General features: G+C 57.3%; 3 protein-coding genes across 17 annotated transcripts; 1 reads left to right on the forward strand and 2 right to left on the reverse strand.

The window, feature by feature from the left end:
- Position 1: 1 nt before the first annotated feature.
- On the reverse strand, positions 2–15,709 carry TTC16 (tetratricopeptide repeat domain 16). Of its 8 annotated transcripts, none has more exons than XR_010148834.1 (14): positions 15,595–15,709; positions 14,742–14,914; positions 14,334–14,424; positions 13,986–14,129; positions 11,581–11,681; positions 11,364–11,493; positions 8,176–8,390; positions 7,146–7,390; positions 6,613–6,754; positions 5,097–5,262; positions 4,412–4,554; positions 4,059–4,254; positions 1,857–2,197; positions 2–888 (listed from the first exon to the last, which is right to left on the reverse strand). XR_010148834.1 is itself a non-coding variant. In XM_528437.7 (14 exons), the coding sequence occupies exons 1-14, from the start codon at positions 15,610–15,612 to the stop codon at positions 119–121; spliced, it is 2,622 nt and encodes an 873-aa protein (XP_528437.2). In that variant the 5' UTR covers positions 15,613–15,709; the 3' UTR covers positions 2–118. The 8 variants fall into 8 exon arrangements, 5 of the variants coding, with proteins under 5 accessions (XP_528437.2, XP_063644295.1, XP_009455613.1 ...); XR_010148835.1 differs by having other exon boundaries at positions 13,986–14,090; positions 15,595–15,697; XR_010148833.1 differs by having other exon boundaries at positions 15,520–15,664.
- Positions 15,672–17,810, forward strand: PTRH1 (peptidyl-tRNA hydrolase 1 homolog). 6 transcript variants are annotated; one of them, XM_520273.8, is made up of 5 exons: positions 15,672–16,214; positions 16,564–16,783; positions 17,056–17,155; positions 17,334–17,379; positions 17,476–17,810. In XM_520273.8, exons 1-5 carry the CDS (start codon positions 16,080–16,082, stop codon positions 17,656–17,658), a joined length of 684 nt encoding a protein of 227 aa, XP_520273.3. In that variant the 5' UTR covers positions 15,672–16,079; the 3' UTR covers positions 17,659–17,810. The 6 variants fall into 6 exon arrangements, with proteins under 6 accessions (XP_520273.3, XP_063644312.1, XP_024201665.1 ...); XM_063788242.1 differs by lacking the exon at positions 17,056–17,155 and having other exon boundaries at positions 15,672–16,323; XM_024345896.3 differs by lacking the exon at positions 17,056–17,155 and having other exon boundaries at positions 15,762–16,214.
- CFAP157 (cilia and flagella associated protein 157) lies at positions 17,735–25,077 on the reverse strand. 3 transcript variants are annotated; one of them, XM_054659115.2, is made up of 9 exons: positions 24,560–25,077; positions 22,059–22,330; positions 20,998–21,151; positions 20,256–20,523; positions 19,802–19,932; positions 19,403–19,553; positions 18,877–19,043; positions 18,546–18,732; positions 17,735–18,226 (listed from the first exon to the last, which is right to left on the reverse strand). In XM_054659115.2, the coding sequence occupies exons 1-9, from the start codon at positions 25,003–25,005 to the stop codon at positions 17,933–17,935; spliced, it is 2,070 nt and encodes a 689-aa protein (XP_054515090.1). In that variant the 5' UTR covers positions 25,006–25,077; the 3' UTR covers positions 17,735–17,932. The 3 variants fall into 3 exon arrangements, with proteins under 3 accessions (XP_054515090.1, XP_001143084.5, XP_009455605.2); XM_001143084.7 differs by having other exon boundaries at positions 17,735–17,924; positions 24,560–25,073; XM_009457330.5 differs by lacking the exon at positions 18,546–18,732 and having other exon boundaries at positions 17,735–17,924; positions 24,560–25,069.
- Positions 25,078–25,305: the final 228 nt, after the last annotated feature.

Here is a 25,305-nt window from a genome sequence, read left to right on the forward strand (position 1 = left end):
GGACTGTTGCTAAGACTTTTAATTGCTCTGGAAGGAGGCAGCTGGCTGAATGCCAGTGTGGGGAGGTGGGTGGAACTCGTCCCCTCGCCAGCAAGAAGGGAGGGTCTGGATGGTCCCTTCAGACAGCTTCATAGTAGGTGAGGTCCTGATCAACCTCAGTTTTGCTGAGACTTGGGCTGGGTCCCCAGGTGGACTCGGCCTTGCTGGAAGTTGAGCTCATGCCCTGGCTCTTGCCCTGGGCACCCTCAGCCTTGCTGGACCTCTGGCCCTGGCCTTGGGCATACTCAGTCTTGCTGAGGCTCCAGTTTGATTCATAGAAAGCCTCAGTCTTGGTGGAACTTCGGAGCAGTCCCCTGCTTCGGCCCTGGGTGGCATCAACCTTGCTGGGTCTCCAGCTCCGGCCACGAGCAGCCTTGACCTTTCTGGGCCTCTGCCTTGGGCTCCGGGTGGTCTTGGTCTTGCTGGGCTCCTGCCTTGGGCCCTGGGTGGCCTCAATCTCGCTGGAGCTCTGCCTCTGGCCCTGAGTGGCCTCAGTCTTGCTGGAGCTCTGCCCCTGGCCCTGGGTGGCCCTGGTCTTGCTGGAGTTCTGCCTCTGGCTCTGGGTGGCCTTGGTCTTGCTGGAGTTCCTCTTGTGTATAGTGGCCTTGGTCTTGCTGGAGTTCCGCCTCTGGCTCTGGGTGGCCTCGGTCTTGCTAAGGCTCTGCCTCTGGCCCTGGGTGGCCTTGATTTTTCTGGGACCATGGCTTAGTGCCTCCCTGTTGTTCCCAGAGTCCGAGGATTGCATCTTCAACAGTGACGAGTCAGAGAATGTCACGGCGGTGGCTGAGGTGCTCCTGTATTCCTGGCAGATAGCCGACGTCTCAGTCTCTGAGGTGCTTGTGGTCCTGACTAGGAAGGGTGTGCCAAGAGCCCCCATCAGGCCTGCCGCACCTGCCCTGGACAGCTCTGGGAAAAGGGGCTTCCCAATCTCACACTGGCCTATGGCCCAGAGGCTTCGCATCGCCAAAGGGAAAGACCTGCAGATCACCCCCGCCCAGCCCCCAGCGACCCAGACCCTGAGGCGTGGGGCTGTGAGATGGGGGAGATGCGTAGGAGCCCCCTTCTCCCAGTCCCAGGCCTCTGCTCTGTGGCTGCCCCTGCCCTCTGTGCTCCTGTTGCAGCAGACAGCCCCAGCAGGGCCCCTGCGTCCCCCCGCCTGGCACCCTCCTGCTCTTCCATCCTCGTCCCCACTAAAAGGTGCTAAATGCACCCACACCCCGGCTTCCCCCGCACTGTGTCTGCCCTGTCTCCTGGCTGTGGGTCACCTGGGAGCCTTCTTCCTGTTGGAGCTTAGAATTCACGTCTCAGGGCAAGGACTATGCCAGTCATTCCTGTGCCTAGTGTTGAGCACAGGCCTGGCCCAGGGCACTTGGGGAGTTTGCTGGATTCACAAAATGAAGAAGGGGCCTGGGCCCTGCCACTCGCCTCCCGAGCGAGGACTGCGCACACCCACCTTGGGGCCTCTGAGGAGCAGCCTCCCCATTCTTCACTTCTGTCTCCTCCAGGCTAGGGCCCTATGTACTGGGGCTAAAAGCCCCCTGGCCATGCACAAGGTTTGTGGGCTTATTTCAGGGACAGGGCTAGGAGGGGATGAGAGCAGAGCAGCAGCTACCATGAAGTGCCTGGAGCAAGCCTCACCTCGTCCTGGGCAGGCCCCGCAACAGTGTTACTCCGGCTCTAGAGCCACTCGCCCCAGGCCACCCAGCTGTCAGCAGCGGGGCCGAACTCACACCTAGGCCAGCGGTCTTCGACCCCTGAGCTTTGACCACCCTGCTGCCTTAGCTTCCTGAGGCCTGGCGGAAGCACCAGGGACTTACAGCTCATGCTGGAGGCTGAAGAGGTCTGGTCAAGGTAGCTGTCAGATAGGGACGCCACCTTGCTAGGTATGAGCTCTGATTTTTTCTCCTATGGCAAGAAACAGGCTTTGTAGTTCAGATGGTAGGAGGCCCGTGCAGCTGCACCTCTAGAAAGCCAGCAGCCCTGGGCCCCTCGGTGGTCATTCTCTTGAGCTTGGAGGTCTTTGAAGGTGCCAGGTTAGGGTGGGGTGGGGACACGCAGAGGCTAAGCCTGGCAGGAAGGGGAGCGACCAGGCTAGACAGGCATGGTGCCGTGAGAACGGTTGTGTTGAAGGGGCTGCTAGCGCCTTGGTTTTTTTCAACTGCAAAATGAAAATTACTTCAGGTGTGGAACAGGCTTCTGTAAATTGTAAAGGGCTGTGCCCTGGGGAATGCTTACGGAGGACTTGAGGAGCTTCTGTATGCTTTACCCCCATCCATTCTCCCAATACAAGTGGAGACGGAGGGATGGGGAGAGCTGCTAATGACCATTTCACTGAACAGGAAACCAAAGCTCAGAGCCCCTAAGCAACCTGTCCAGGGCCACTCAGCTAAGAAGCAGAGAGGCCGGGTTTGAATCCAGGTCTGCTGGCTGCCACAGCCAGACCCTACCTAGGCTGCGGGTCTCTGCCCACGTTCACACCTGTAGACAGCGAGGTACACCATAGTGCTCCAGGCGCCAGCTGGGAGTTGCGCTCTGGGCTCCATCCACTTCAGCCCAATGTCTCCCTGGGGGAGGGAGCCTCTGACTTCAGGGGTCACACAGAGGGAAGGTGTGTACTTTAATATTCATTCTAACATGAGCTAGAAAACTGAAGAGCTAGCACTTTCTTTCCTTTTTTCTTTTCTTCTTTAGACAGGGTCTGGCTCTCTCACCTAGGCTGGAATGCAGTAGTATGATTACGGCTCACTGCAGCCTCAAATGACTCTGGGGCTCAAGAGATCCTCTTGCCTCAGCCTCCCAAGTAGCTGGGACTATAGGCATACACCACCATGCCTGGCTAATGTTTGTATTTTTTGCAGAGACAGGGTTTTGCCATGTTGCCCAGGCTAGTCTTGAACTCCTGGGCTCAAGCAATCTGCCCATCTTGGCCTCCCAAAGTGCTGGGATTACAGGTGTGAGCCACCGCGCCCAGCCACATTTTCTATTGATGGCAAGGGATGCTGGTATTCCTCTACTTCAATTGCTTCAAGTTTCCTTTGAACATTAGTGTACTTGATGTCTACCAGCAGTAGAACAGAGGAACACACTGTGGGACTGTCAAGGATGGAATATTCTGCAGCACCAGCGAGAGGGAGCAGGCCGCTGCCACCCGCCGCAGCGTGAGTGACGCTCACCATGCTGTCCATTTATGTGAAGAAAAGACGAAACTCATGTTTGGTGTTAGGAATCAAGACAGCCTTGTAGGTGGGGTGGGTTACGGGAGGGGCCTCGAAGGGGGCCCCAAGGGGCTTCTGGGAGCTGGGAAAGTGTTCTTTCTCGATCTGGATAATGCTATCATGGGTGTAATGCAGTTTGTGAAAATTCATCAAACCGGTACTTATGATTTGTGCACTTTTCTATATTTATGTTACGTTCAATAAGAGGTTTTCAGAAACAAATTTAAGAATTAAGAAAATTCTGGGGGCCGGGTGCAGTGGCTCATGCCTGTAATCCCAGCACTTTGGGAGGCCCAGGTGTGCAGACCACTTAAGCCCAACAAAAATACTAAAAATACGAAAAATTAGCCGGATGTGGTGGCACACACCTGTAATCCCAGCTACCTGGGAGGCTAAGGCATGAGAATTGCTTGAACCCAGGAGGCGGAGGTTGCAGCGAGCCGAGATTGTGCCACTGTACTCCAGCCTAGGTGACAGAGCAAGACTCCGACTCAAAAACAAAAAATTCTGGCACAAGCGGCAAGTGGCTAGTGCCTACAGTAGAATTCATGACAGTGACCATGAGCAGGGCTGTGACTCCTCTCTCTGAGGGCCCACATCCCCACACACCCTTCGTCAGGAGCACCCCTTGCTGGTACCATCCCCATCTCATAGCAAGATGTCCCCAGCCCATCACACAGCTGAGGGAGTGCAGAGCCAGGCCTGGAAGCCAGACTCCACTGGCCTGCATCCTTCAGCCCTGGGCTGGGGTACGCTGTGCCCCAGACCCCAAGGGCTCCGAGCCCTGGCCTGTACTCCACTTACCTCTTTTTTCTCCTTCTCCTTTTCTTCCTCCTCCTCAGGGGCCTCAGCCTCTCCCTCTGAGCTTCCCGGTTTTACCTGCGGAATCTCAGGGGTGGCCTTCAGCTCCTCGGAGGTCGCAATCAAAGGCTCCCCCTGCTTCCATGAGTGCTGCAGGGCCAAGGCCTTCTGGCGCTCCAACTCCTGCCGCTTAAGCATCCTGCCAAACGATACCCCCCAGGTATTGTCAGTCTCCCTGGCCCATGCTGGTCTCTCCAAGGACTAGACAACGGCCCCATCATGCAGCTGGAGCCAGAGGAGCCTGGAGCTGCAGCCATTCCCCAGCCCTGGCCTGTGCCCCTTGCTCCAGGGCTTACCCCACAATGCCTTGTGGGCTGCCGGCCTGCAGGCTGCCCTCCACCATCTGCTCCAGCTGCAGCCTGGCCAGGTGGGCTATCTGGGTGCTAAGCACCTCCTCCACCGACATGCCCGGGAAGAGGTTGGTCATCAGCAGGGACAGCTGCCACGAAAGGGGGTGACCAGAGCCAGGTGAGGGCCAGAGCAGCAGACAGACAGCACGATGCTGCCCTGACCCTGTACAGCCAGATTTGGCCCTTCCCAGGGCTGAAGAAGGAAGAGTTTTGCAATGTTTTTTGTTTGCTTGTTTGTTTTGTTTTTTGAGACAGAGTCTCACTCTATCGCCCAGGCTGGAGTGCAGTGGCACAAACTTGGCTCACTGCAACCTCTGCCTCCCGGGTTGAAGCGATTCTCATGCCTCAGCCTCCTGAATAGCTGGAATTACAACCGTGCACCACCATGCCTGGCTACTTTTTGTATTTTTAGTAGAGATGGGGTTTCACCATGTTGGCCCGGTGGGTCTCGAACTCCTGACCTCAAGTGATCCACCCGCCTTGGGCTCCCAAAGTGCTGGGATTACAGGCATGACCCACCATGCCTGGCCTTATGATTGTTATCAAACCAGATTTCTTTGGGGGCCGAGGAGTATCTTTATGCACCGGGCATGACTCCGGAGCCTACACTCCTGACGTGGCAGGAACCTACCTTTGGTTGCTTGGGGTTGAGGAGCAGGACAGTGGCCACATCCTGGCGGGCCCCAAAAATGTTCTGCAGCAGCTGCCGGCTCTTGGCCCGGTACAGGTAGTACTGGGCCTTCTGGGGGTTGTGCCGGATGGCCGTGGAGAAGTGGTTCTCTGCCTTCTGGAACTGCCTGCACGACACAGTGGGTCCCAAGCTGCTATGAGCTGGGCCATCTGTGGGGAAAATGGTGGCTACTGGGCCCCACTGAGGAGTTAGAGGGAAACCAGGCTGGGTCTGCTCCCCTCACCATGCCCCTCTCCTCTCTCTCCATCAGGTACGTCCCTGATGGAGCCAACACTTCGATGCCAGTGTGAAACTCCAACATCAATGAATATCTTTATGATCTTGGGGTAGGGAAGGCCTTTCTGAGAATGGCATAAACCCATCGGCTAAAATGAATATATTAATTTGACTATGATTAAGTTCCAAGTTATTGAGTAGTAAAAATATCACAAAGAAAAGCAGTATAGGCCGGGCATGGTGGCTCACGCCTGTAATCCCAGCACTTTGGGAGGCCAAGGCAGGTGGATTGCCTGAGGTGGGAAGTTTGAGACCAGCCTGGCCAGCATGGTGAAACCCTGTCTCTACTAAAAATACAAAAATTAGCTGGGCGTGGTGGCAGGTGCCTGTAATCCCAGCTACTTGGGAAGCTAAGGCAGGAGAATTGCTTGAACCCGGGAGGTGGAGGTTGCAGTGAGCTGAGATGGTGCCATTACACTCCAGTCTGGGCAACAGAGTGAGACTCCATCTAAAAAAAAAAAAAAAAGGAAAGCATAACGGAGAGAGAAGCTTTTTTTTTTTTTTTTTTTTTTGAGACGGAGTCTCGCTCTGTCACCCAGGCTGGAGTGCAGTGGCTTGATCTCGGCTCACTGCAAGCTCCACCTCCCGGGTTCACGCCATTCTCCTGCCTCAGCCTCCCGAGTAGCTGGGACTATAGGCGCCCACCACGACGCCCGGCTAATTTTTTGTATTTTTAGTAGAAACGGGGTTTCACCAGGTTAGCCAGGATGGTCTCAATCTCCTGACCTTGTGATCCGCCCGCCTCGGCCTCCCGAAGTGCTGGGATTACAGGCATGAGCCACCGTGCCCAGCCTTTTTTTTGGGGGGACAGAGTCTCACTCTGTCGCTCAGGCTGGAGTGCAGTGGCGCAATCCTGGCTAACTGCCAGCTCCGCCTCCCTGGCTCAAGGGATTCCCCTGCCTCAGCCTCCTGAGTAGCTGGGATTACAGGCACACACCACCACGCCCAGCTAATTTTTTAATTTTTTTATATTTTTAATAGAGATGGGTTTCACCATATTGGCCAGATTGGTCTCAAACTCTCGACCTCAGGCGATCCACCTGCGTGGGGATTACAGGGATGAGCCATCGCCCCCGAGGAGAGAAGCAGCTTGATTGACCCAGGGATCCCAGCAGTTGGCCTCCTGCCCGCCCTGCCCTCGGGCCTGCCCCGCCCACCGTGGGGGCGGGAGCCCACGCACCTGCGCCTCTGCTCGCAGAAGCCCATCTTCTCCTGCAGCAGGCCCATGCGCGTGTTGGCGCCCTCGTCCTGAGGGCTCAGCGCCAGCGCCTGCTGGTAGTCCGCCTCGGCAAAGGCCAGGTTGCCCAGCTGGAAGAAGCAATCTAGGGTCCGGAGGCGGGGGTGAGTGGACCCCCAACTCCCAGTGCCCGGGAGCCCCAGCCCAGCCGGCTCCAGCCCGGGGGCCAGGGCCTGAAACTGGTGGCTGATAACACCCCGCCGCGGTCTCCGTCCTCTCTAGTTTTCTGGGCGTCTGGGCACTGTTCCCCAGCTGCCTGTTTTGAGCATTTTAAGGAGTCTGGAGCCAGTTTGTCTAAGGCAACATTTCCCAAAGTGTGTTCCTGGGATACTGAGACTATTACATTTCCTCTTCCCTTGCTTCCTTCCTCTCTCCCTTCCTCCTTCCCCCCAGGGGCCTCAAGTGCCCAGTGGGGGCCTTAGAGATGGCGAGGCTCCCCCGCACCCCCCCTCCCCAGTGCCCTGGTCGCTGCGCACCGCCTCGGTTGATGTAGAGTCCTTTCTCCTGCTGCTCGTCCCGGAGGGCCTTGTTCAGCAGCAGCACGCCCTCCTGGTAGGCGCCCTGCCTGTAGCAGTGCACGGCAAAGTCGTTGTAGGTCAGCAACAGCTGGCGCTGTGCCTGCCGTACCATGTCCTCCTGGTCCTCGGTCACCATGTCCAGCACCTTCAGGAAGTCCTCCACTGCCCCATCAAACTCCTGGAGCCGTCGGTACATGGTGCCCCTGTTGGGGGGGGGGCGTGGGAGACGGCAGGAGGGACATGAGCGCCAGTGCACCCCCACCGACTGGCGAGTGGCCATACAAGCCACTGCCGGCTCTGGGCCTCCTGACCCATGGAGGCAGTGGGGATCCCACCTCATTTGCTAGGTTTGTCCCGTGGGGCCAGCTCTGGACTGCTACTCAGATAACCCACTAGGCACTGAGCATTTTTTTTTTGCAAAAATACCTTCTTTTTTGGGAGCCAGGTGTATGCCAGTCTCTACATTAAAGCATTTTGTACAAGAAGCAGGTGTTTTACCACCACTGTTTGGATAGGTTAATTGGCCCGAAATCACAGTGGCCTCTCATGTCACTGAATCACTTGTGGGTTACTGAACCCAGCCCCTTGGCATAGGGAGAGATTGGCTGGGTGGACCGCCCCCTGGAGTCACTCCTGCCAGGGCAGCGGCACTCCCTCCTGAAATGCAGCAGGATGTGGTAAGTTCCTGGGACCAGACTCAAGCCTAAGTCTCCTCCACTGAGCTGGGCTCAGCGCCCAGCGTGAACTGCTTCGCAGGCTGCGGCTCTAGGATTCCTGGGGTAACTGAGACACGTGTTGGCATCCCTCTTCCAGCAGTAACAGAGACCACCTCTGCAATGCCTTAACCCAGTAGGAAGTAGGGAAAGACTGTTAGAGGCTAGCTGGGGAAACTGAGGCCCAGAGAGGGTCAGGGACTCTCCTTAAACCACACAGAAAGTCTGGCTGGGCAGGACCTGGGACCCAAGGCCAGCACTTTCCCATGCAGTACCGGAAGAGGAAGAGACTGGGGTCCAGAGGGTTGTTCTCGATGGCACGGTTGATCCGCTGCAGTGCGTGCTGCAGCTTGCCCTGCACAGCCAGGATCCCCGCATCTTGGCGCGCCTGCTGGGCCTGGGCCACCATCTTCTGGAGCAGCATCCTGGCCTGCGGGTGCTTGGGATTCAACAGCAAGGCGCTGTGCAGATCCCGGTAGCAGAGGTGGGGCTGCAGGAGGCCATGGGTGGCATCAGGGGCACAGGCCAACTGAGCCACGGGACCTAGAGGCCTTTCTTCAGCAGGGTGGCATCACACCATGCCTCCTCCGTGCCCCTCACATCCCTCCATGTTCCACCCTTTCTGCTTTTTTTTTTTTTTTGAGATGGAGTCTCACTCTGTCACCCAGGCTGGAGTGCAATGGCGTGGTCTTGGCTCACTGCAACCTCTGCCTCCCGGGTTCAAGCGATTCTTCCACCTCAGCCTCCTGAGTAGCTGGGACTACAGGTGCGTGCCACCACACCTGGCTAATTTTTGTATTTTTGTATTTTTTTTTTAGTAGAGATGGGGTTTCACTATGTTGGCCAGGCTGGTCTCAAACTCCTGACCTTAGGTGATCCGCCCACCTTGGCCTCCCGAAGTGCTGGGATTACAGGTTTGAGTCTCCATGCCTGGCCCCTTTCTGCCTCTTGAAGGAGACAGGGAGCATCGTGGAGAAATTCCATCCCAGGCCCCATGCCAGCTGGCCCTTTCCAGATGTGACCTCAGGTGAGCCAGGCCAGCCCCAGTGGTTTCTGCAGATGCTACCTCCTTGTCAGGCCTCTGTGAAGCCCACTCAAGGTGCGGGGAGCGTGTGACCTCCTGACTGTGACGGTTGTGTCCTCCCTCCCCTCCCCTGCACTCCCTCTTCTCCTCCCTGACCTTTGAGCCCAAGACCCCTCTGCCCAAGCCCAGATTCGGGCCTGGGTACAGTGGAAACCTCCCCCAGCAAGTCCCTTCCACTGGGAGGAGGAAGGCGCAGCTCAGTCAGGCAACAGACAGTTCAACAACACCCTGTTCCCTGCGGGGTGACTGGCTGGCAGGTGAACGGGATGGTGTGGACAGCAGGTGTGGGTGGAGGGAGGGAGGGAAATGGCAGGAGCTAGGGGCAGGGCTTTGGCATAAGCAGCCTTGGGCTCCAGGCAATGCCACTGGGAACAGGCTGTGTGACCTTGGGCAAGTCACCTGGGGCTGGCTCTTCCTCTGTGAAACGAGGACAGTGTGTCTCTATCCCAAAGGGTTGCTGCGAGCCTCACAGCTAAGCAGGGGCAAAGTGCTGAGAACACGCCTACGTATCGGAGGGGCTAAAATCACAACAGTCACCAATAATTATCAATAATTACTAGTCTCAGCCGGGCGCAGTGGCTCACACCTATGATCCCAGCACTTGGAGAGGCCGAGGCAGGGGGTATCACCTGGCGAAACCTTGTCTCTCCTAAAAATACAAAAATTAGCTGGGCAGGCGCCTGTAATCCCAGCTACTCAGGAGGCTGAGGCATGAGAATTGCCTGAACCTCCTGGTAGAGGTTGTGGTGAGCCGAGATCTCGCCACTGCACTCCAGCCTAGGTGACAGAGTGAGACTCTGTCTCAAACAAAACAAAACAAAACAAATTACTAGTCTCATGCCACTGAATCGCTTGTGGGAGGCTGCAGCCCAGCCCCGGGGCACAGGGAGGAGTTGCCAGGGTGGACTGCACTCCCCGAAGTCACTCCTGCCAGGGTGGTGGTGCTCCCTCCTGCAATGCAGGCTGGCATTTCAGCCGCACCCAGGATGCTTGGAGAATGAGGTGAACCCGCCCCACCCCGCCCACCTGCTCCTCCCCATCCTAGCTTCCCAGCTCCCCATCCACCCAGGCCAAGCCAGAACACCAGGCACCCTTCTGGATCCTTCCTTTTCCTTCAAGCCCACCCCCAAGCCAGACTCCGGCCCTGCCTTCTGAAGGGCTGTGGGAATTGCCCCTCCTTGCCGCCCTCATGACTACCTTTCCCTCCACCTCACCCCACCCTGCAATGGTGCCCAGCCTCCTTCTTAGGCTCTGGCCTGCAGGCCTCCCCGCTGACCCACACTCCCTGCGGACACCAGAATGATCTTCCTAAAGCCCCCTGCCCTGGGGACACCTGGTGGAGGCTCCCACTGACTCCAGGGAGACTTCTCATCCCTGCCCTCCTCTCCTTGGTGCCCAGCACCCCCTCCACCTCCTTCCTTGTGACCCCAAGTTTCTATTGCTCCCAAGCTGTTCCCTGTACTGTCTGTCCCTGTGCCCAGCCCAGGTTGTGTGGGTGGTCAGGAGTAGGGATGATTCATTGAGGCAAACAGGAAAAAAGAAAGGAAGAGGGAGGAAGAGGAGAAAGAAGAAGAGGAGGAAGGGGGAAGGGAGGAAGGAGGAGGGAGGAAGGGGGAGGGAAGAAGGGGGAGGGAGAGAGGGGGAAGGGGGAGGGAGAAAGGGGGAAGGGGAGGAGGGAGGAAGGGAGGAGGGAGAAAGAAAAGGAGGAGGGAGGAGGGGGGAAGAGAGGAGGGAGGAAGGAGGAAGAGAGGAAGAGAGGAAGGGAGGAAGGGAGGAGGGAGGGAGGAAGAAGAGGAAGGGAGGAAGAAGGAAGGGGGAAGGGAGGAGGGAAGAAAGAAGGAGGGAGGAAGGGGGAAGGGGGAGGGAAGAACGGGGAAGGGAGGAGGGAAGAAGGGGGGAGGGAAGAAGGGGGGAGGGAGGAAGGGGGGAGGGAGGAAGGGGGAAGGCAGGAGGGAAGAAAGAAGGAGGGAGGAAGGGGGAAGGGCTACCTCATGTTAGGTGCCCTGGGTGCCCCGGTGTGTGGCTTCAGAGGATTGTGGCTAAAGCCCTCCTAGTGTGCTCATCTGCCCAGGGACACCTCCCCCAGGCTGTGAGCTCCATCCGGACAGGGATGACATGCTTCTCTCATCTTTTCCTTCCCATGGGGTGCAGCACAGGCCTGGCACAGAGCCAGGGCTGAGCAACAGTGGAACAAGGACCTGACATGGTAGTTGAGTGGTCCAGGCCAGTGTGGGCCTCTTCCCAGGGAGGACAGCACCCACTGCACTGTGGGATGGGGCTTCTGGGCTGGCTGACAGCCTTGCCTCTTCCTGCAATCTTGGGGCACACTGAGGACTCCCAGGTTGGGGGGCATGCCCCTGCCCGCCCTCCCCACTGTACCTTCTGGAGAAAGTTGTAGAGTCTGGCCCGGAGGATGTAGACATCGGCGTTGGTGGTGTCCTGCTTCAGCTCGTTGGTGATGAGCGTGAGGCAGGCCTGATGCTGCTTGAGGGCCAGGAGACAGGCCATGCTGAGGGCAGAGGGCACAGAGTGCTCGTTTCCCGGGTGGGGCGGCAGGAAGTGGGTGCTGGGAGAAGGGGCTGGCAGGGGCACTCACCATCGGTAACGGAAGCATGGTTTCTCAGGCTGGAGCTCAGCAGCATGTGAGAAGACATTCAGGGCATCCAGGAAGGCACACTGCTCAAAAAGGCATTGTCCCTGGGGACACAGGGGACAGTCAATTCTGCTTGCCACCCCAGCCCAGCTGCACCCCCCAGTTGGCAGCAGAAAGCCCTGAGGCAGGAGGGAGAGATACAAAGACAAGGACAGAGCCTTTTAGATCTGGCAGAGACTTGAAGAGGCAGAGACACAGACAGAGATGGAGAGAGATACAGATCTGGGGAAAGACAGCAAGAGACAGTAAGAGATGCACGCTTGGCAAGAGACAGGAATACAGAGATTCAGGAACAAAGAGAAAATGCAGAAAACTCAGATAGCTGAGCCAGACATGGTTGCTCACACCTGTTATCCCATTCCAGCACTTTGGGAGGCCCAGGCAGGTGGATCACTTGAGGCCAGGAGTTTGAGGCCAGCCTGGCCAACATGGTGAAACGCCGTCTCTACTAAAAATACAAAAATCAGCTAGGTGCGTTAGTGCATGCCTGTAATCCCAGCTACTCAGGAGGCTGAGGCACGAGAATCGCTTGGACCCGGGAGGCAGAGGTTACAGTGAGCCGAGATCGTGCCACAGCCCTCCAGCCCGGGTGACAGAGTGAGACTCCATCTCAAAAACAAAACAAAACACTCAGATGGCAGAAGAGACCAGCAGAACTAACACAAACAGGCTGTAGCCTGGACCTGGGCCCTGGGTGCTGAGCCCCGTGCTAAGAACTTGAACTTGTTTTCTCACTGGCACTAGCATGCTTCTCTTATGGATAAAGGAACTGAGGCTCAGAGAGGTGAAGTGACTTGCACAAGGGTACACAGGAAGTGGCAGTGCAGGACATGGGCCCCCAACAGACAGATTCACACATGGTCTGAGGGCCCCAAATGTTTCTTTTTAAGAACAGAATTTTTTTTTTTTTTTTTTTGAGACAGCATCTTGTTCTGTCACCCAGGCTGGAGTACAGTGGCACGATCTTGGCTCACTGCAACCTCTGCTTTCTGGTTTCAAGAGGTTCTCCTGCCTTAGCCTCCCAAGTAGCTGGGATTACAGGCGCGTGCCACCATGCCTAGCTAGTTTTTGTATTTTTAGTAGAGATGAGGTTTCACCATGTTGGCCAGGCTGGTCTCAAACTCCTGACGTCATGATCCGCCCAACTCGGCCTCCCAAAGTGCTGGGATTACAGGCGTGAGCCACCGTGCCCGGCCAAGAACTGAATATTTTTTGACATAAAGAAAAGACATCAAGCCCAGGCGCAGTAGCTCACACCTGTAATCCCAGCACTTTGGGAGGCCGAGGCGGGAGGATCACTTGAGGTCAGGAGTTGGAGACCGGCCTGGCCAACATGGCAAAAACCCATCTCTATTAAAAGTACAAAAATTAGCCAGGCATGTTGATGCACATCTGTAATCCTAGCTACTCGGGAGGCTGAGGCACAAGAATCATTTGAACCCGGGAGGTGGAGGTTGTGAGCTGAGATTGCGCCATTGCGCTCCAGCCTCGGTGACAGAGCAAGACTCCATCTCAGAAAAAAAAAAAGACATCAGGGTTATCAAAATGGAAAAAAGCAACACTTCGTTGGTGTTTTATAGTTTAATATTGTTTTTCCTTTGAAATACACTTGGGGGTCACTGTGACCTTTTTAGTGCTTAGAGCCTCTGGACTCTAGATCTGTGGCGTTCTGTCCAAGACAATAGCCACTAGCTTTGTGTGGCTATACACATTTAAATTAATTAAAATAAAAATAAGAGGCCGGGCGCAGTGGCTCACATCTGTAATCCTAGCACGTTGGGAGGCCGAGGTGGGTGGATTGCCTGAGCCCAGGAGTTCAAGACCAGCCTGGGCAACAAAGTAAAACCCTGTCTCTACTAAAATACAAAAAATTAGCCAGGCGTGGTGGCGTGTGCCTGTAGTCCCAGCTACTCAGGAGGCTGAGGCAGGAGAATTGCTTGAATCCGAGAGACAGAGGTTGCAGTGAGCCGAGATCGTGCCACTGCACTGCAGCCTGGGTGACAGAGCAAGACTGTCTCAAAAATAATAATAATAATAAAATAAAAATAAGATATAAAATTCAGTTCTTTAGTCACACTTGCCACATTTCAAGGGCTCAACAGTTCCACGTGGCTGGTGGCTAGCATATTGGACACTGTCATTATGGCAGAAAGCCCAAATGGACAATGCTGCCAAACTTGACTCAACCCTGGCAGTAAACCAGCCTTGGAGGTGAGAGGGGCAGCGGGGCGGACCCAGACACAGGGACAAGGAGGAATCTAAGGAGACAGAGCTGGGCCCAGGAGCCAGGAGAGCCCCCGAGAAGTGTGAGGTGGGTGCCCTGCATGGGCCCGGGAGGCCCCAGGCACCTGTAGGTAGAGCACAAAGGTGAGGCGCTCCAGGTGCTTGCAGTTGTCCTGCTGTAATGAGTAGGCCCTTCGCAGGTTCTGGGCGGCCGAGGAGAAGTCACAGAGCTGGAGGTAGGCCTCAGCCCGTAAGGCGTAGAAGTCCACCTGAGGGTGAGGGGACCCAGGCTGCTGGATCCTCCCCACCATCTGCCCCTGGAGGGTAGGGGAAAGTCTCCACCCCCCTGAGAGTTGACATCCAATTCCCATCAGGGACTTGGTGGCCCTGAGAGGAGGGATCTGGCAGGTGCGACAGGGAGGGAGGAAGCATGTTCCAGCAACTGCCTGTGCCCACCCAGGTCTGCCTCTCACCAGCTGTGGGTCCAGGTGGAGTGCGCGGGAGAAGAGCAGCACAGCTGTCTCCCAGTCTGCCTGCTCCAAGCACTGCTGGCCTCTGGAGTAGCTGTGGGGAAAGTGGGGACAGGCAGAGGGGTGGCCCTGACTGTGGACCAGCCCAGGGCATAGGGCTGGGGTGGGGGTTGTGGGAAGCAAGGGAGCTGGGTGGAGAGGCAGGAGGAGTAGACAGAAGCCCAGGGAGGGCAGGCTGGTGTTCCTGGAGTCCAGCCAGGCCATCAGCCTCGTTCCCACTGAGGTGGAAGAGCCCCATTAGACAGTTGAGTTCACTGAGGCCTGAAGAGAGTAAGTGGCTCAAAGCTGCACAGCATGTGAATGGCTGTGTCGGGCAGGAACCTGGGACCCCAAAGCAAGGTAGTCACTCACTATTCCCTGACTTTGAGGGGCACTGTTAACCCTGTGACCTTTGGTTTTACATCACAGATGCTTTGGAACACCTGGCTGGTCCCAAAGATGTGCTGCAGGATCCCTTTGGGGACTGGAATCACCCATGGCTTTGGGATGTCCTGTGAGGGGCCCTGGTCAACCTTCAGGGCATCCTAGAACCGAAGGACAGCAAGCTGGAGCAGGCCCCCGAGACGACCCCCACCCACTGACACACTCCCCAGCATTCTGCAGGGAGGGAGGAGAGGCGGAAATGAGGCCTGGAAGGAGGCACTCCCACTCGGGGTTCCGGTGGCGCTCCCAGCCCCATTCCCCTTAGGGTCGCTCCAACCTGTCCCTCTGCAGTCCTGCCCTTCTCCCTCTCCTGTGGTCAAGGTCAGGGATCAGGGTCCTCATGCTTACAACACCGTCTGTTCTCCCCCAGGGCCTTCCCAGCTCCCACTTCCGGCTACTGACACCCCAAGCTTTGATGTCTCCAGCTCAGGCCTGGTCCCAAGTCTCAGGCCTTGGGGGTCCTACAGTCCCTTGGGTAACCTTCAGGACCCTCACTCCAGCAGGCCACACTGAGCACCTCACCTGACTTCTGCCCCAGGTTCTCCCATTTTGGTGAGGTCACCTTCCCCACCAGCTACCCAAGCCAGAGACCTCTGTCCAAGCAGCCGCCGAGCCTTACAAGGATCTTTCACATGCCTGGTTCTTGGCATGGCGGCCAGGGCCTTCCCTGAGTCGGACTGCTGCCCCTGCCTCTCCCGGCCCTCACCCTTTCCTGCGAACCCAGCCTCGGTCTCTCTGCCTGGCCCTCTGCCTTTGCGTTAGTCTTCTCCCAAGCCCGCACCTCGTCCGAATCTGTCATGAGGCCCCTTCCAGGAGGACCCCGAGGCCTCTGCCAACTACCTCGCGGCCCTGGCCCTGACGTTGCTAGGCACCATCACCAGGACGCCCACAGGCCCCACCCCTCTGGCCACGCCCCCGGGAACCAAGCATTTTGAGCCGGAGGGAGGTAGAAAACTTTTATTAGCTGGAGAGGTTGAGGCCTACAGCGGGGAAAGGACTTGCCAGATTTTCGCCGCAAGTCAGGGCCATAGCAGGGAGCATAACAAGGCCTCCCAACCGAAGGTCAAGCAAGAGCTCCGAGCGTCCCACACAAGTCCCGAAGGGACACTGTGACGCCGCGCTACTGAAGGCGCCTGGGTTCCCGGACTCGGCCACCGCCTCGCCGCTTCCGCCCCTCAGAAGCATGGCGGCCACGTAGCCCGGCCCGGATTGGACGTTGGCGGTGGACGCCAAACAGTTGGCAACACGATTGGCTGCTGCGGGGTGATGACGTCAGGGGGCGGTGTCGGAGTGAATGGGGGCAGCATGAGGCCGGGCGGCTTTTTGGGCGCCGGACAGCGGCTGAGTAGAGCCATGAGCCGATGTGTTTTGGAGCCTCGGCCCCCGGGGAAGCGGTGGATGGTGAGTGGCGTGGGGCGGCGACGTAGGGGCTCCCGGTCCCTAGCTTCAGTTCGGCCATTATGTCCCGGGAGCCGAGTGCCCCCAAATTGCTGCTCTGTTTTCTTAACTGGTGAGTTCAGTGCTCGACGGGCTCCAAACTTCTTGAAGCTCCGTTCCTGCACTAGGGCGCCCTGCCTGCCCAGCCTTCTGGAGTTCTCAGGGGTCGGGTTTCTGGGCCCCTTCTTCGCGCCCCTTCCCCACTGCAGCGTTGCTCTGCGTTTCCGCTCCTCTGCGTTGGGGCCCACGGGACGCTGTGAGATCGGGGGTGGCGAGAGTTGTTGGGCCTCAGTTTCCCTGGTGCCGCCCGCAGGTGGCTGGCCTGGGGAATCCCGGACTGCCCGGCACGCGACACAGCGTGGGCATGGCGGTGCTGGGGCAGCTGGCGCGGCGGCTGGGTGTGGCGGAGAGTTGGACGCGCGACCGGCACTGTGCCGCCGACCTCGCCCTGGCCCCGCTGGGGGATGCCCAACTGGTCCTGCTCCGGCCACGGCGGCTTATGAACGCCAACGGGCGCAGCGTGGCCCGGGCTGGTGAGTTGAGAGCGCCAGGGGTGGGCGGGCGGGCCGAGGGGGTGGGGGTGGGGGCGCAGGGGCCAGAGGGGGGGACTGGTTGTGACAGATCCGCGGGTTCACCTCCAAGTACCTGTTGAGCTCCAGTTGCTGCATGGCTTTGGGTACTTCGGCGGGCCTCAGTTTCTTTATATGTGAAGTGGGATTAGTTGTGGTCCCTCATCATGGGAGTCGGGACAGTGCCTCTCTGGGCAGATGGGCAGTAACCAGGGCTGCGGTTTCCCTGTGCTAAGCGGAGCTGTTTGGGCTGACTGCCGAGGAAGTCTACCTGGTGCATGATGAGCTGGACAAGCCCCTGGGGAGACTGGCTCTGAAGCTGGGGGGCAGTGCCAGGTGAGGTCCTGAGATGGTCAGGGTTGGGATAGGGCTTCAGGCCTCCCAGTTGGGGTGGAGTAGGGCTGCTGACCCAGTCTCCACAGGAAATGGGCTGCTCTGACCCAGCCGGGGCAGGGAGGGGTGGAAGGACACTGCCCCAGGGAGGCACTAACTGCCCCTCCCATATCCCTTGAAGGGGCCACAATGGAGTCCGTTCCTGCATTAGCTGCCTCAACTCCAATGTGAGTCTACTCTTTTGTTGTGCAACTGGGTCGGGTGGGCCAGGGGTCCCCCAGCACCTCGCCAAAGCTTCCTGGGCCTCTCTGGCTCTCCCACAGGCAATGCCAAGGCTGCGGGTTGGTATCGGGCGCCCGGCGCACCCTGAGGCGGTTCAGGCCCATGTGCTGGGCTGCTTCTCCCCTGCTGAGCAGGAGCTGCTGCCTCTGTTGCTGGATCGAGCCACCGACCTGATCTTGGACCACATCCGTGAGCGAAGCCAGGGGCCCTCACTGGGGCCGTGACACTAGTGGCCATGGCTGCCTGCCTGACTGTAGTGCCCACCAACCCAGCCACTGCCACAGAGCTGCCACGCCAGCCTTGGTATCTACTTTTTATACAAATCTCCTCTAGACTGTTCCAGGCTGCCTGCGGATTAAAGTGGGGGTGACTGTGACTGGACCAGTCCATTTCTGGAGTAGGTTCTTCTCTCTGTGTCCTACTTGGGACGTAGGGGAACTTCAGGAAGACTAAACTTTTCAAGCCTTTTTAGAGAACCAGGGGCACGCATCTGTAAGATTAAAGATGCTGGCTTGGAGGCCGGGTGCAGTGGCTAACGCCTATAATCCCAGCACTTTGGGAGGCCGAGGCTGGGGGATTGCTTGACGTCAGGAGTTCGAGACCAGCCTGGCCAACATGGTGAAACCCTGTCTCTACTAAAAATACAAAAAGTAGCTGGGCATGGTGGTGCATGCCTGTAATCCCTGCTACTTGGGAGACTGAGGCAGGAGAATCACTTGAACCTGGGAGGCGGAGGTTGCTGTGAGCTGAGATTGTGGCACTGCACTCCAGTCTGGGTGACAGAGTGAGACTCTGTCTCAAAAAAAAAAAAAAAAAAAAAAGAAAGATGCTGGCTTGGAAGCTGAGGCCTCTTCAGGGGGATCCCACTCTTTCCCTGCTGGTGGGGGAGGGAAGAACAGGGTCCAGCCAACCCCCCTCCCAGGGCATGTGTGGGTATGCTTTGGCCCACTGAGGCTTGGCCACTCCTTTCTTCAGCCCATTTTACAGATGGGAAGGCTCAGAGAGATCTGGTTACATCCCCAGGGCCACACAGCTGTGGCCTGGCAGCACCTCAGTTTGTACCCAGGACTAGCTGCCACCTTGCTTTCCCTGGGGCCCCTGGCACCCTCACCTCAGGGCTGCTGTGTGCCCGGAAGGTCCCCACACGGGTGATATATGACAGCAGCCTGAGGTCCTGGGGGTTGGGTGGGATGTGGACCTGGCGAGGTACCAGGCCTAGATCCCCCGGCTGGTAGGGGGTGATGTCAGAGAGCTGCGGCAGCAGAGACCCAGTCCTGGGCAGCTGGATGCCGGGCCGGCTGTGGGGAGGGGGCCGAGGGTCACAGAGCCTTCGGCGAGCCAGGTTTCTGGCCCAGGGTGAGCCGAGCACTGTCCCCATGGCTGAATGCCTTTGCCCTGCTCTCTGTGGCTGCCTCTGAGGCCACACAGGGCCACTTGCTCACCTCTCCTTGGGTGGGCCATGGGACTGTGACTCCCGGTGGGGACACACAGCCTTCTGAGGTCTCGTGGCCACAGTGGAGCCGAGCATGACCAGCAGTTGCTGCAGCATCTCCTTGTGCCATGGCTGGAACGTCACGTCAAAGTCGCTGTCCTCTTCATCGCGGTGCATCTGTTGGTGAGGGTGGGGTGGCAGCAGGCCCACAGTGGCCCCAGTACCCACCCTCCTCCAGGAAATTCCAACCTCAGTGCCCATTTCCACGAAGTTTTCCCTGTCTGTGGTGGGATACCCATTCTTCAGTCGGGAAGACTGAGGCCCAAGACCTTTCAGAGCCTCAGAGAAGGAATCCAGCTCCTTTAAGACCTTGGAGGGATCTTTGAAGGCCAGAATCAGTGAAGGACAGACTTTCCAGGAGTCTCTCAGGGAAAAGAGGGGCCTCTGATCCTGAGGCAGCCCCTTCTCTGCAAGCAGCTTCCATCTTGGGCTCACTCCCCATCCCCTTGCGCCCTCCCTCTCTCCCTTCTGCTCACCTGCAGAATATTCTGTAGGAAGGAGGTGGCCTGGACCAGAGCCGCCTCCAGGCTGGCCCGAACCTTCTGCTCATTAGCCAGTTCCTGCTGTAGCCGCTGCAAATCCACCTGCTGCTGCTCCAGCTGCAGGCTCAGCTGGTCTCTCTGGCTCCTGGACCCCAACTGGGATGAGTCAACAGCCTTCCCCCTTCCCCAGGACTGGGGCCACCTGGGGCCAGGGGCCCTGCCATTTCTCTCCAAGCCCACAGGGGCCCCCATCCTGCCCCAAGCCTCAGCCTGTCTGGCAGGCTTCTCTAGAGAGGGGAAGTCACTGGCCTGGGTCGTGGGATCGGAAAGAGCTGGGCCAGAGTTTGGCCCCAGCCTGCACCCGCCGCCCGCCCCTCCGTGGGCCATACGCACTTCAGTGCCTGGTTGTCCACCTGCAGCTGCAGGGATCTCTGCTCCAACTGGCTCAGCAGGAGGTGCAGCTCCTCGGCCTCCTTGGTGTCCTGCTGCTGCTCCTGGCACTTCTTAGTCAGCATGAGGATGATCTGCGGGTGCGGACAGGTGGCCATGCCCTCAGCCTGCCCTGTCCCCCAGCTGCAGACACAGCCAGGCCTCCCGTGTTCCCCTATGCAGAGCGGCCAGTGAGCTCTCCAGGGCTGGACTCTGCTTCCATAAGTTATGGGGGCTTTAAGTAAATACAATCCGGAGCTAGGCCCAGCACCCTGCAGCCCCCACAGGAGGCCCAGTCCTCTCTCTGCTGCCTCCCTCCCTCCTGACTTGACTGCCCCTGACTCTACCCCTGCAGGGCCCCCAGGGCGGCCTCCTGCCTTGCATGCCAAATGCCCTGTGCTGAGGCCTGCAGGCACACCTTCTGGTGGCCTCTTTTGTGCCTGGCCATGACCTTCTGGGTGTTCTCCAGCAGCTCCAGCTGTTTGCACAGATTGTTCTGTCTTCCCTTGAGCTGCTCATTCTCCTGCAGCAGCTTCATGCCTTGCTGGGAGACCCTGGCCATCTGCAGGGTAATGCCGTTGTTCTCTTTGATGGCCCGCTTGGTTGTCTCCCACATCCGGTTCGTGGTCACCTTGTGGAACTCATTGGCCACGAGGTTCACGCGCTGGATGATCTCTTTCCTCAGTCTGGCCAGAAAGGTGGGAGGGGAAGGGGTCAGACAGAGCGGGCACAAGCCCTGGGCACACCCCTTTGTGAGGTTCCCAGAGCACCTAGGGCTGTTAAACACCAGCATGCTCTCTCCCTGGGAGGGTTGGGGCTATGGGTGGGAGGCTTTCCCTGTAGATCCTCTGGACCTTTGTAATTGGTACCATTTCAATGTACTCTTACCTGTTAAGTAACATGATTTAATCCCAATAAGTGGCAAAAGGAAGCCCTGGGAGTCTCCAATGCCAGCGTGAGAACTGCAGCTGAGAGCTTATTCCTTTTCTCCCACCCCTCCATAATCACCAGCTGGGATTCCAAGGAGTAGCAGGTTGTCGGGGCGGCGGTCAGTTTCCCCATCTAACCCCCCAGTTAGAAGCTGAGGCCTGAAGACTAGGATGTTCGTAGCCCCAGGGATGAAGCCTCCAAAGGCCCCAAAGGGTGCCCTGCTTGCCCACCTGTCCTTGTCCAGCACCGACTTCTTCTCCAGGTTGTATGCATAGTCCCTGAACTCATTCTCCTGCTTCCGCACCTGCTCCTCCAGCAATGTGAACTTGTCCGTGACCTCCTCTTTCTGCAGCCGGAACTCCTCCAGGGCTGCCAGCTTCCCCCCTGGCCGCCACAGTGCACAAGGCCCAATGATGGGCTGCCTCAGAGGACAGGGCCTGGCGAGGACCTTAAAGATGCCCCTTAGGTCCCTGTCCCTTCCTGTGCGCCCTGTGCGGTCTCAGTAGGGCAGGTCTACCATCCCCCACCTACCCTGCCTGGCCCTGTCACCTTTACTGCCTTCATCTGGGTTGCCCTCCCTCCACCCCTCCATGAATCTTATGAAGTTTTGTTCAGGTTCCACCTCCTCCAAGAAGCCTTCCTTGATACTCTCATGAAAGCGACAGTGATGACAACAACTGTTTTTTTTGTTTGTTTTTTTTTGAGACAGGGTCTTGCTCTGTCACTCAGGCTGGAGTGCAGTGGCACAGTCACAGCTCACTACAGTCTCAACCTCCCAGCCTCCCAGGCTCAAGAGATCCTCCCACCTCAGCTTCCCAAGTAGCTGGGACTACATTATGTGCACCACCACACCTGGCTAATTTTTGTATTTTTTTGGTAGAGATGGAGTGTCACTATGTTGCCTAGGCTTGTCTCAAGCTCCTGGGCTCAAGCAATCCTCCCGCCTTGGCCTCCTAAAGCACAGGGTTTACAGGCATGGGCCACCACGCCCAGCCAGCAGCTGGACTGTATATATTATCTGGGCTAGGTTCTAATGCCATCTGACATTTGAGCCTCACAACCCTTGCCAACTGGGGGACCTTGGTCACGACACTTCATCTTTTGAGGTGCTTCCTTGTCTACAAACTGGTTGGGGGATGTTTCCAGCTTCGTAGGATTGCTGGGACAATTAAGGAAGACAGTGTGTGCCAAGCAGCATGTGGCTATTATCCCTGTTTCCCAGGTGAGAAACAGGGTCAGTGATAGAGCTGGGATGTGTGCCTGCAGGCTAACCAGCCAGTCCCCTCCTCACCAAGGATGACGTTCTCCGTGGTGAGCTGGTCCTTGGTCTCCTGGAACTCGTGGCGCACCTGGGCCAGCTGCGCCTCGAAGGCATCCTTCTCCATCTCTTTGGCTAGCTGCAAGTTCTGGAGCTGCTCGTTGAGGTCTGTGATCTCATCCACCTGCTGGTTGAGCGTGCGCTTGAGGAAGGCCACAATCTCCTTCTTGTTATTGGCCAGCTGCTCAAACTCCTGGCGGAACAGCTTCTCCTGCACAGCCAGCTCATCCCACTTCCGCTGGTACCTGGGGCAGGGGCAGAGCCGTGGTCCAGGGGTCAGGCTGGGCAAGCCAGGCCTCTGGTGCAGCTGGGCCCACTCTCCTGGACTCCCTGTCCCGTAAAGGGGCATTTGAGATTCCTTGTGATCAGAATCCAGCCTCATCTTCCACTATGCCCCTTGATCCGACAGTCATGACCACAGCCAATGCCTGTGCTTAGCATGTTATTTTCATTACATCATTAGAATGTAAACTCCATGAGGGCAGGGCCTTGTTATGTTTACAAGTATGTCCCCAACACCTGTGCCTGGCAGATAGCAGGTGTGCAGTGTGTTTGTTAAATCATTACAACAACCTATAAGAATGTAGGTACTATGATGATTTTATACCTATTTGACAGATGAGGAAACTGAGGCTCAGAAGGATAAAGGAACTCTGAGTTTGTAAGTGGCACAGCCAGGACTTGAACCTGAATCAGTCTGATCCCCAGAAGCAAGGCTCTTAGCCACAATGCCTGCTGCAGTCGGCCAGCTCTGCATCCCTCCATAACTCTTCCACACTTTCCAATCCCAAGTCTTTGTACCTGGCATCTCCCTTACCTTTTTCCATCCAGTAACCTTGGTGTTTTCTCCTCAGTGGACCCTTCTTGGCCCTGAGCCACATTTGTGGCCCTCTCTTTGGTGCTCCTGTAAGTTGGCCCTTGTCCCACTGAGTGGTCAAAACCTAGTAACACGTCCCTCTCCTCCACCTCTGTATTCCCAGGGCTTGGCAAATAGTAAGCACCCAATAACTCTGTTAAATACATTTGCCTTGAATATATTCTACCTGATATCTCAGCTCAAGGGAAGTTTGTGAATTTCAAGGGAAGTGTGTTAATCAGTATCACATAACCAATTTAGTGGTTTTCAATGGAGTAACTGAAGTTACTTGAAAAGTTTTTTTAAATTAAATTTAATTAATTAATTAATTTTTGAAATGGAGTCTCGATCTGTCACCCAGGTTGGAGTGCAGTGGCACGATCTCGGCTCTCTGCAACCTCTGCCTCCCAGGTTCAAGTGATTCTCCTGCCTCAGCCTCCTGAGTAGCTGGGATTACAGGCGCCCGCCACCATGCCCGGCTAATTTTTGTATTTTTAGTAGAGACTGGGCTTCAACATGTTGGTCAGGCTGGTCTCGAACTCCTGACCTCATGATCTGCCCACCTTGGCCTCCCAAAGTGCTGGGATTACAGTCCTGAGCCACTGTGTCTGGCCTGGAAAGTTGTTTTACATCATAATTTAGTTGACCAACATCTTTCAAATAGTGACTGCACACAGAGCATTTCAGGGGTGTGGGCTGAGGAAGCAGTCTTGCATAGGGGAGTCAGGAGGCCAGGGCCCCCATCTTGGTGCCTCCTCTTCCTGGGGGTGACTTCCCTTCTCTGAGCCTCAGTCTTCCCCATCTGTGCAATGGGGATGACATCAGGACCTCTCTAGTAAGACTGCTGTGAGGACTCAGTGAGCACCAGCCCGTGGCCTGCCTGGCACCACGAGGGACTCAGCATTAGCTGTGGTTACCCACAGCATCAGTCACCTGGGGAAGAGCTGCCGCCTACTGGTTTGTCTTTTAAGGTCACCCTGAGACTGGGGCTGGTGCCTCACAACGGGGAGGAAACTGGTTGTAACATAAGAAAATGATGGGCGGGTGAACATGGCTCTAATGAAGAGTTAGAGGATCTCCCCCCGGCACTATGTCACACACAAAACTGGCTCTAGAATAGAATGTCACAGCCATGGAGGGGGAATCAACCTTCCCCACTTATATTTGGGGAAACTGAGGCCCAGCATGGAGAAACAACTGGGCTCATGTGCTGGGTGAGTCAGTGGGGCACAGGTGCCACTGCCAGGAAGTGGAAGTGGGGCCTGGGGGTCCACCCGCCTGCCAGAGGGCTGTTTCCACCCTTTCATAAAGCCTGTGATCCCATGGGGCAGGAGTGAGGCAGGGGGACGTGGGGATTGCCTGGGGTGGGGCCACGAGCTAGCATCGTGGGCCCAGGGTTCTAGGAGCTGGGAAGGTGGGGAAATCCATTTACCCTCAAAATCTTGAAACCTCCCAAAGGTACGTATGAGGAAATGAGGCTGGGGTCGGGATGGGGTCTGGACATCCCAGGGGAGGTCAGAACACAGGCCTAAGGCCCCGTGGCCAAACCTGCATGGGGGCCACCTGGGCGGGGGCTTCTGACCCAGGGCACCAGACTCCTGCCCGCCAGCCCACGCACCGGGCCAGCCGGTCCTCCAGGTCTCGGATCTGGATGTGGTAGAACTCCTTCATCTCCTTGGCCAGAGGCGGCTCCACGGCCACCACCGGCTCCTTCTTGCCCCCTTTCTTCTTGACTTCAAGCTCCTTGCCTGCCTTGCTCACACTCTTTTTGGGAGCCATGGCTGATGGCAACCAGGGCTCCAGGCCCCAGGAAGAGGCCAGGTGGTTGCTAAGGAAGCTGGTCCCGTACATAGCAACAGGCCGAGGGAGTGAGGCTGGGCTTAAAGGGACCCTGCCCTCTTCTTGCTGGGTGCCAGTACCAGGTCCCACTCCAAGGCAGATGGCATCAGTAAGGCCCCAGGCCCAGGAGTCCCAGGCCATGGCAGGCAGGATGCCTGGCTCCCAGGGCAACTTTTTGGGCTTCTGGGGACACCCCTCTTTCTCCCACGTGGAAATAAGCGCCATGGGGAAAGTTCATGTGGGTCAGGGCCCTGGAAATCGCCATCCTTTCCTTTGTGCTGATCAGAAGATGGACGACACTAACCTCGGGCACACAAAGCCTGTTCTGCAGCTGTGGCCTGGGGTGACAGTGTCCTGGCATGGGTGCATTAGGGCGTCCAGCTGATGGGGCCCTGGCTGGCAGCTGGGTGCCTCTATGAGCTCCATCCCCAGCCCCAATCTCAGCCAGCCATGCCTGTGTGCCTGCCTGTGTTCCCCACCAGCCCAGGCACTCACTCCGTGGGACAGCGGGCAGGTACTTTCCAT

The sequence above is a fragment of the Pan troglodytes genome, chromosome 11 (genome assembly GCF_028858775.2).
Source record: "Pan troglodytes isolate AG18354 chromosome 11, NHGRI_mPanTro3-v2.0_pri, whole genome shotgun sequence".
Classification (NCBI taxonomy): Eukaryota; Metazoa; Chordata; class Mammalia; order Primates; family Hominidae; genus Pan; species Pan troglodytes.

Bases quoted from the DNA above. Each gene is read 5' to 3' on its own strand.
- TTC16 (XM_009457338.4), bottom strand. From the start codon at position 15,612: ATGACAGATTCGGACGAGGTGCGGGCTTGGGAGAAGACTAACGCAAAG. The intron at 14,915-15,519 runs GTGAGGGCCGGG...CTTCGGTTCTAG, and splicing joins GGCTGGGTTCGCAGGAAAGG to GATGCCCTGAAGGTTGACCA. The intron at 889-1,856 runs GTAAGTCCCTGG...CACCCTTCCTAG, and splicing joins TTCAGCCTCCAGCATGAGCT to TCAGGACCACAAGCACCTCA.
- PTRH1 (XM_063788242.1), top strand. From the start codon at position 16,080: ATGACGTCAGGGGGCGGTGTCGGAGTGAATGGGGGCAGCATGAGGCCG. The intron at 16,784-17,333 runs GTGAGTTGAGAG...TATCCCTTGAAG, and splicing joins GCGCAGCGTGGCCCGGGCTG to GGGCCACAATGGAGTCCGTT. The intron at 17,380-17,475 runs GTGAGTCTACTC...GCTCTCCCACAG, and splicing joins TTAGCTGCCTCAACTCCAAT to GCAATGCCAAGGCTGCGGGT.
- CFAP157 (XM_054659115.2), bottom strand. From the start codon at position 25,005: ATGGCGCTTATTTCCACGTGGGAGAAAGAGGGGTGTCCCCAGAAGCCC. The intron at 19,933-20,255 runs GTGTGCCTGCAG...CCGCACCCGCAG, and splicing joins ACAAAAGAGGCCACCAGAAG to ATCATCCTCATGCTGACTAA. The intron at 18,733-18,876 runs GTGAGCAAGTGG...CCCTCCCCACAG, and splicing joins CATGGCCCACCCAAGGAGAG to CCGGCCCGGCATCCAGCTGC.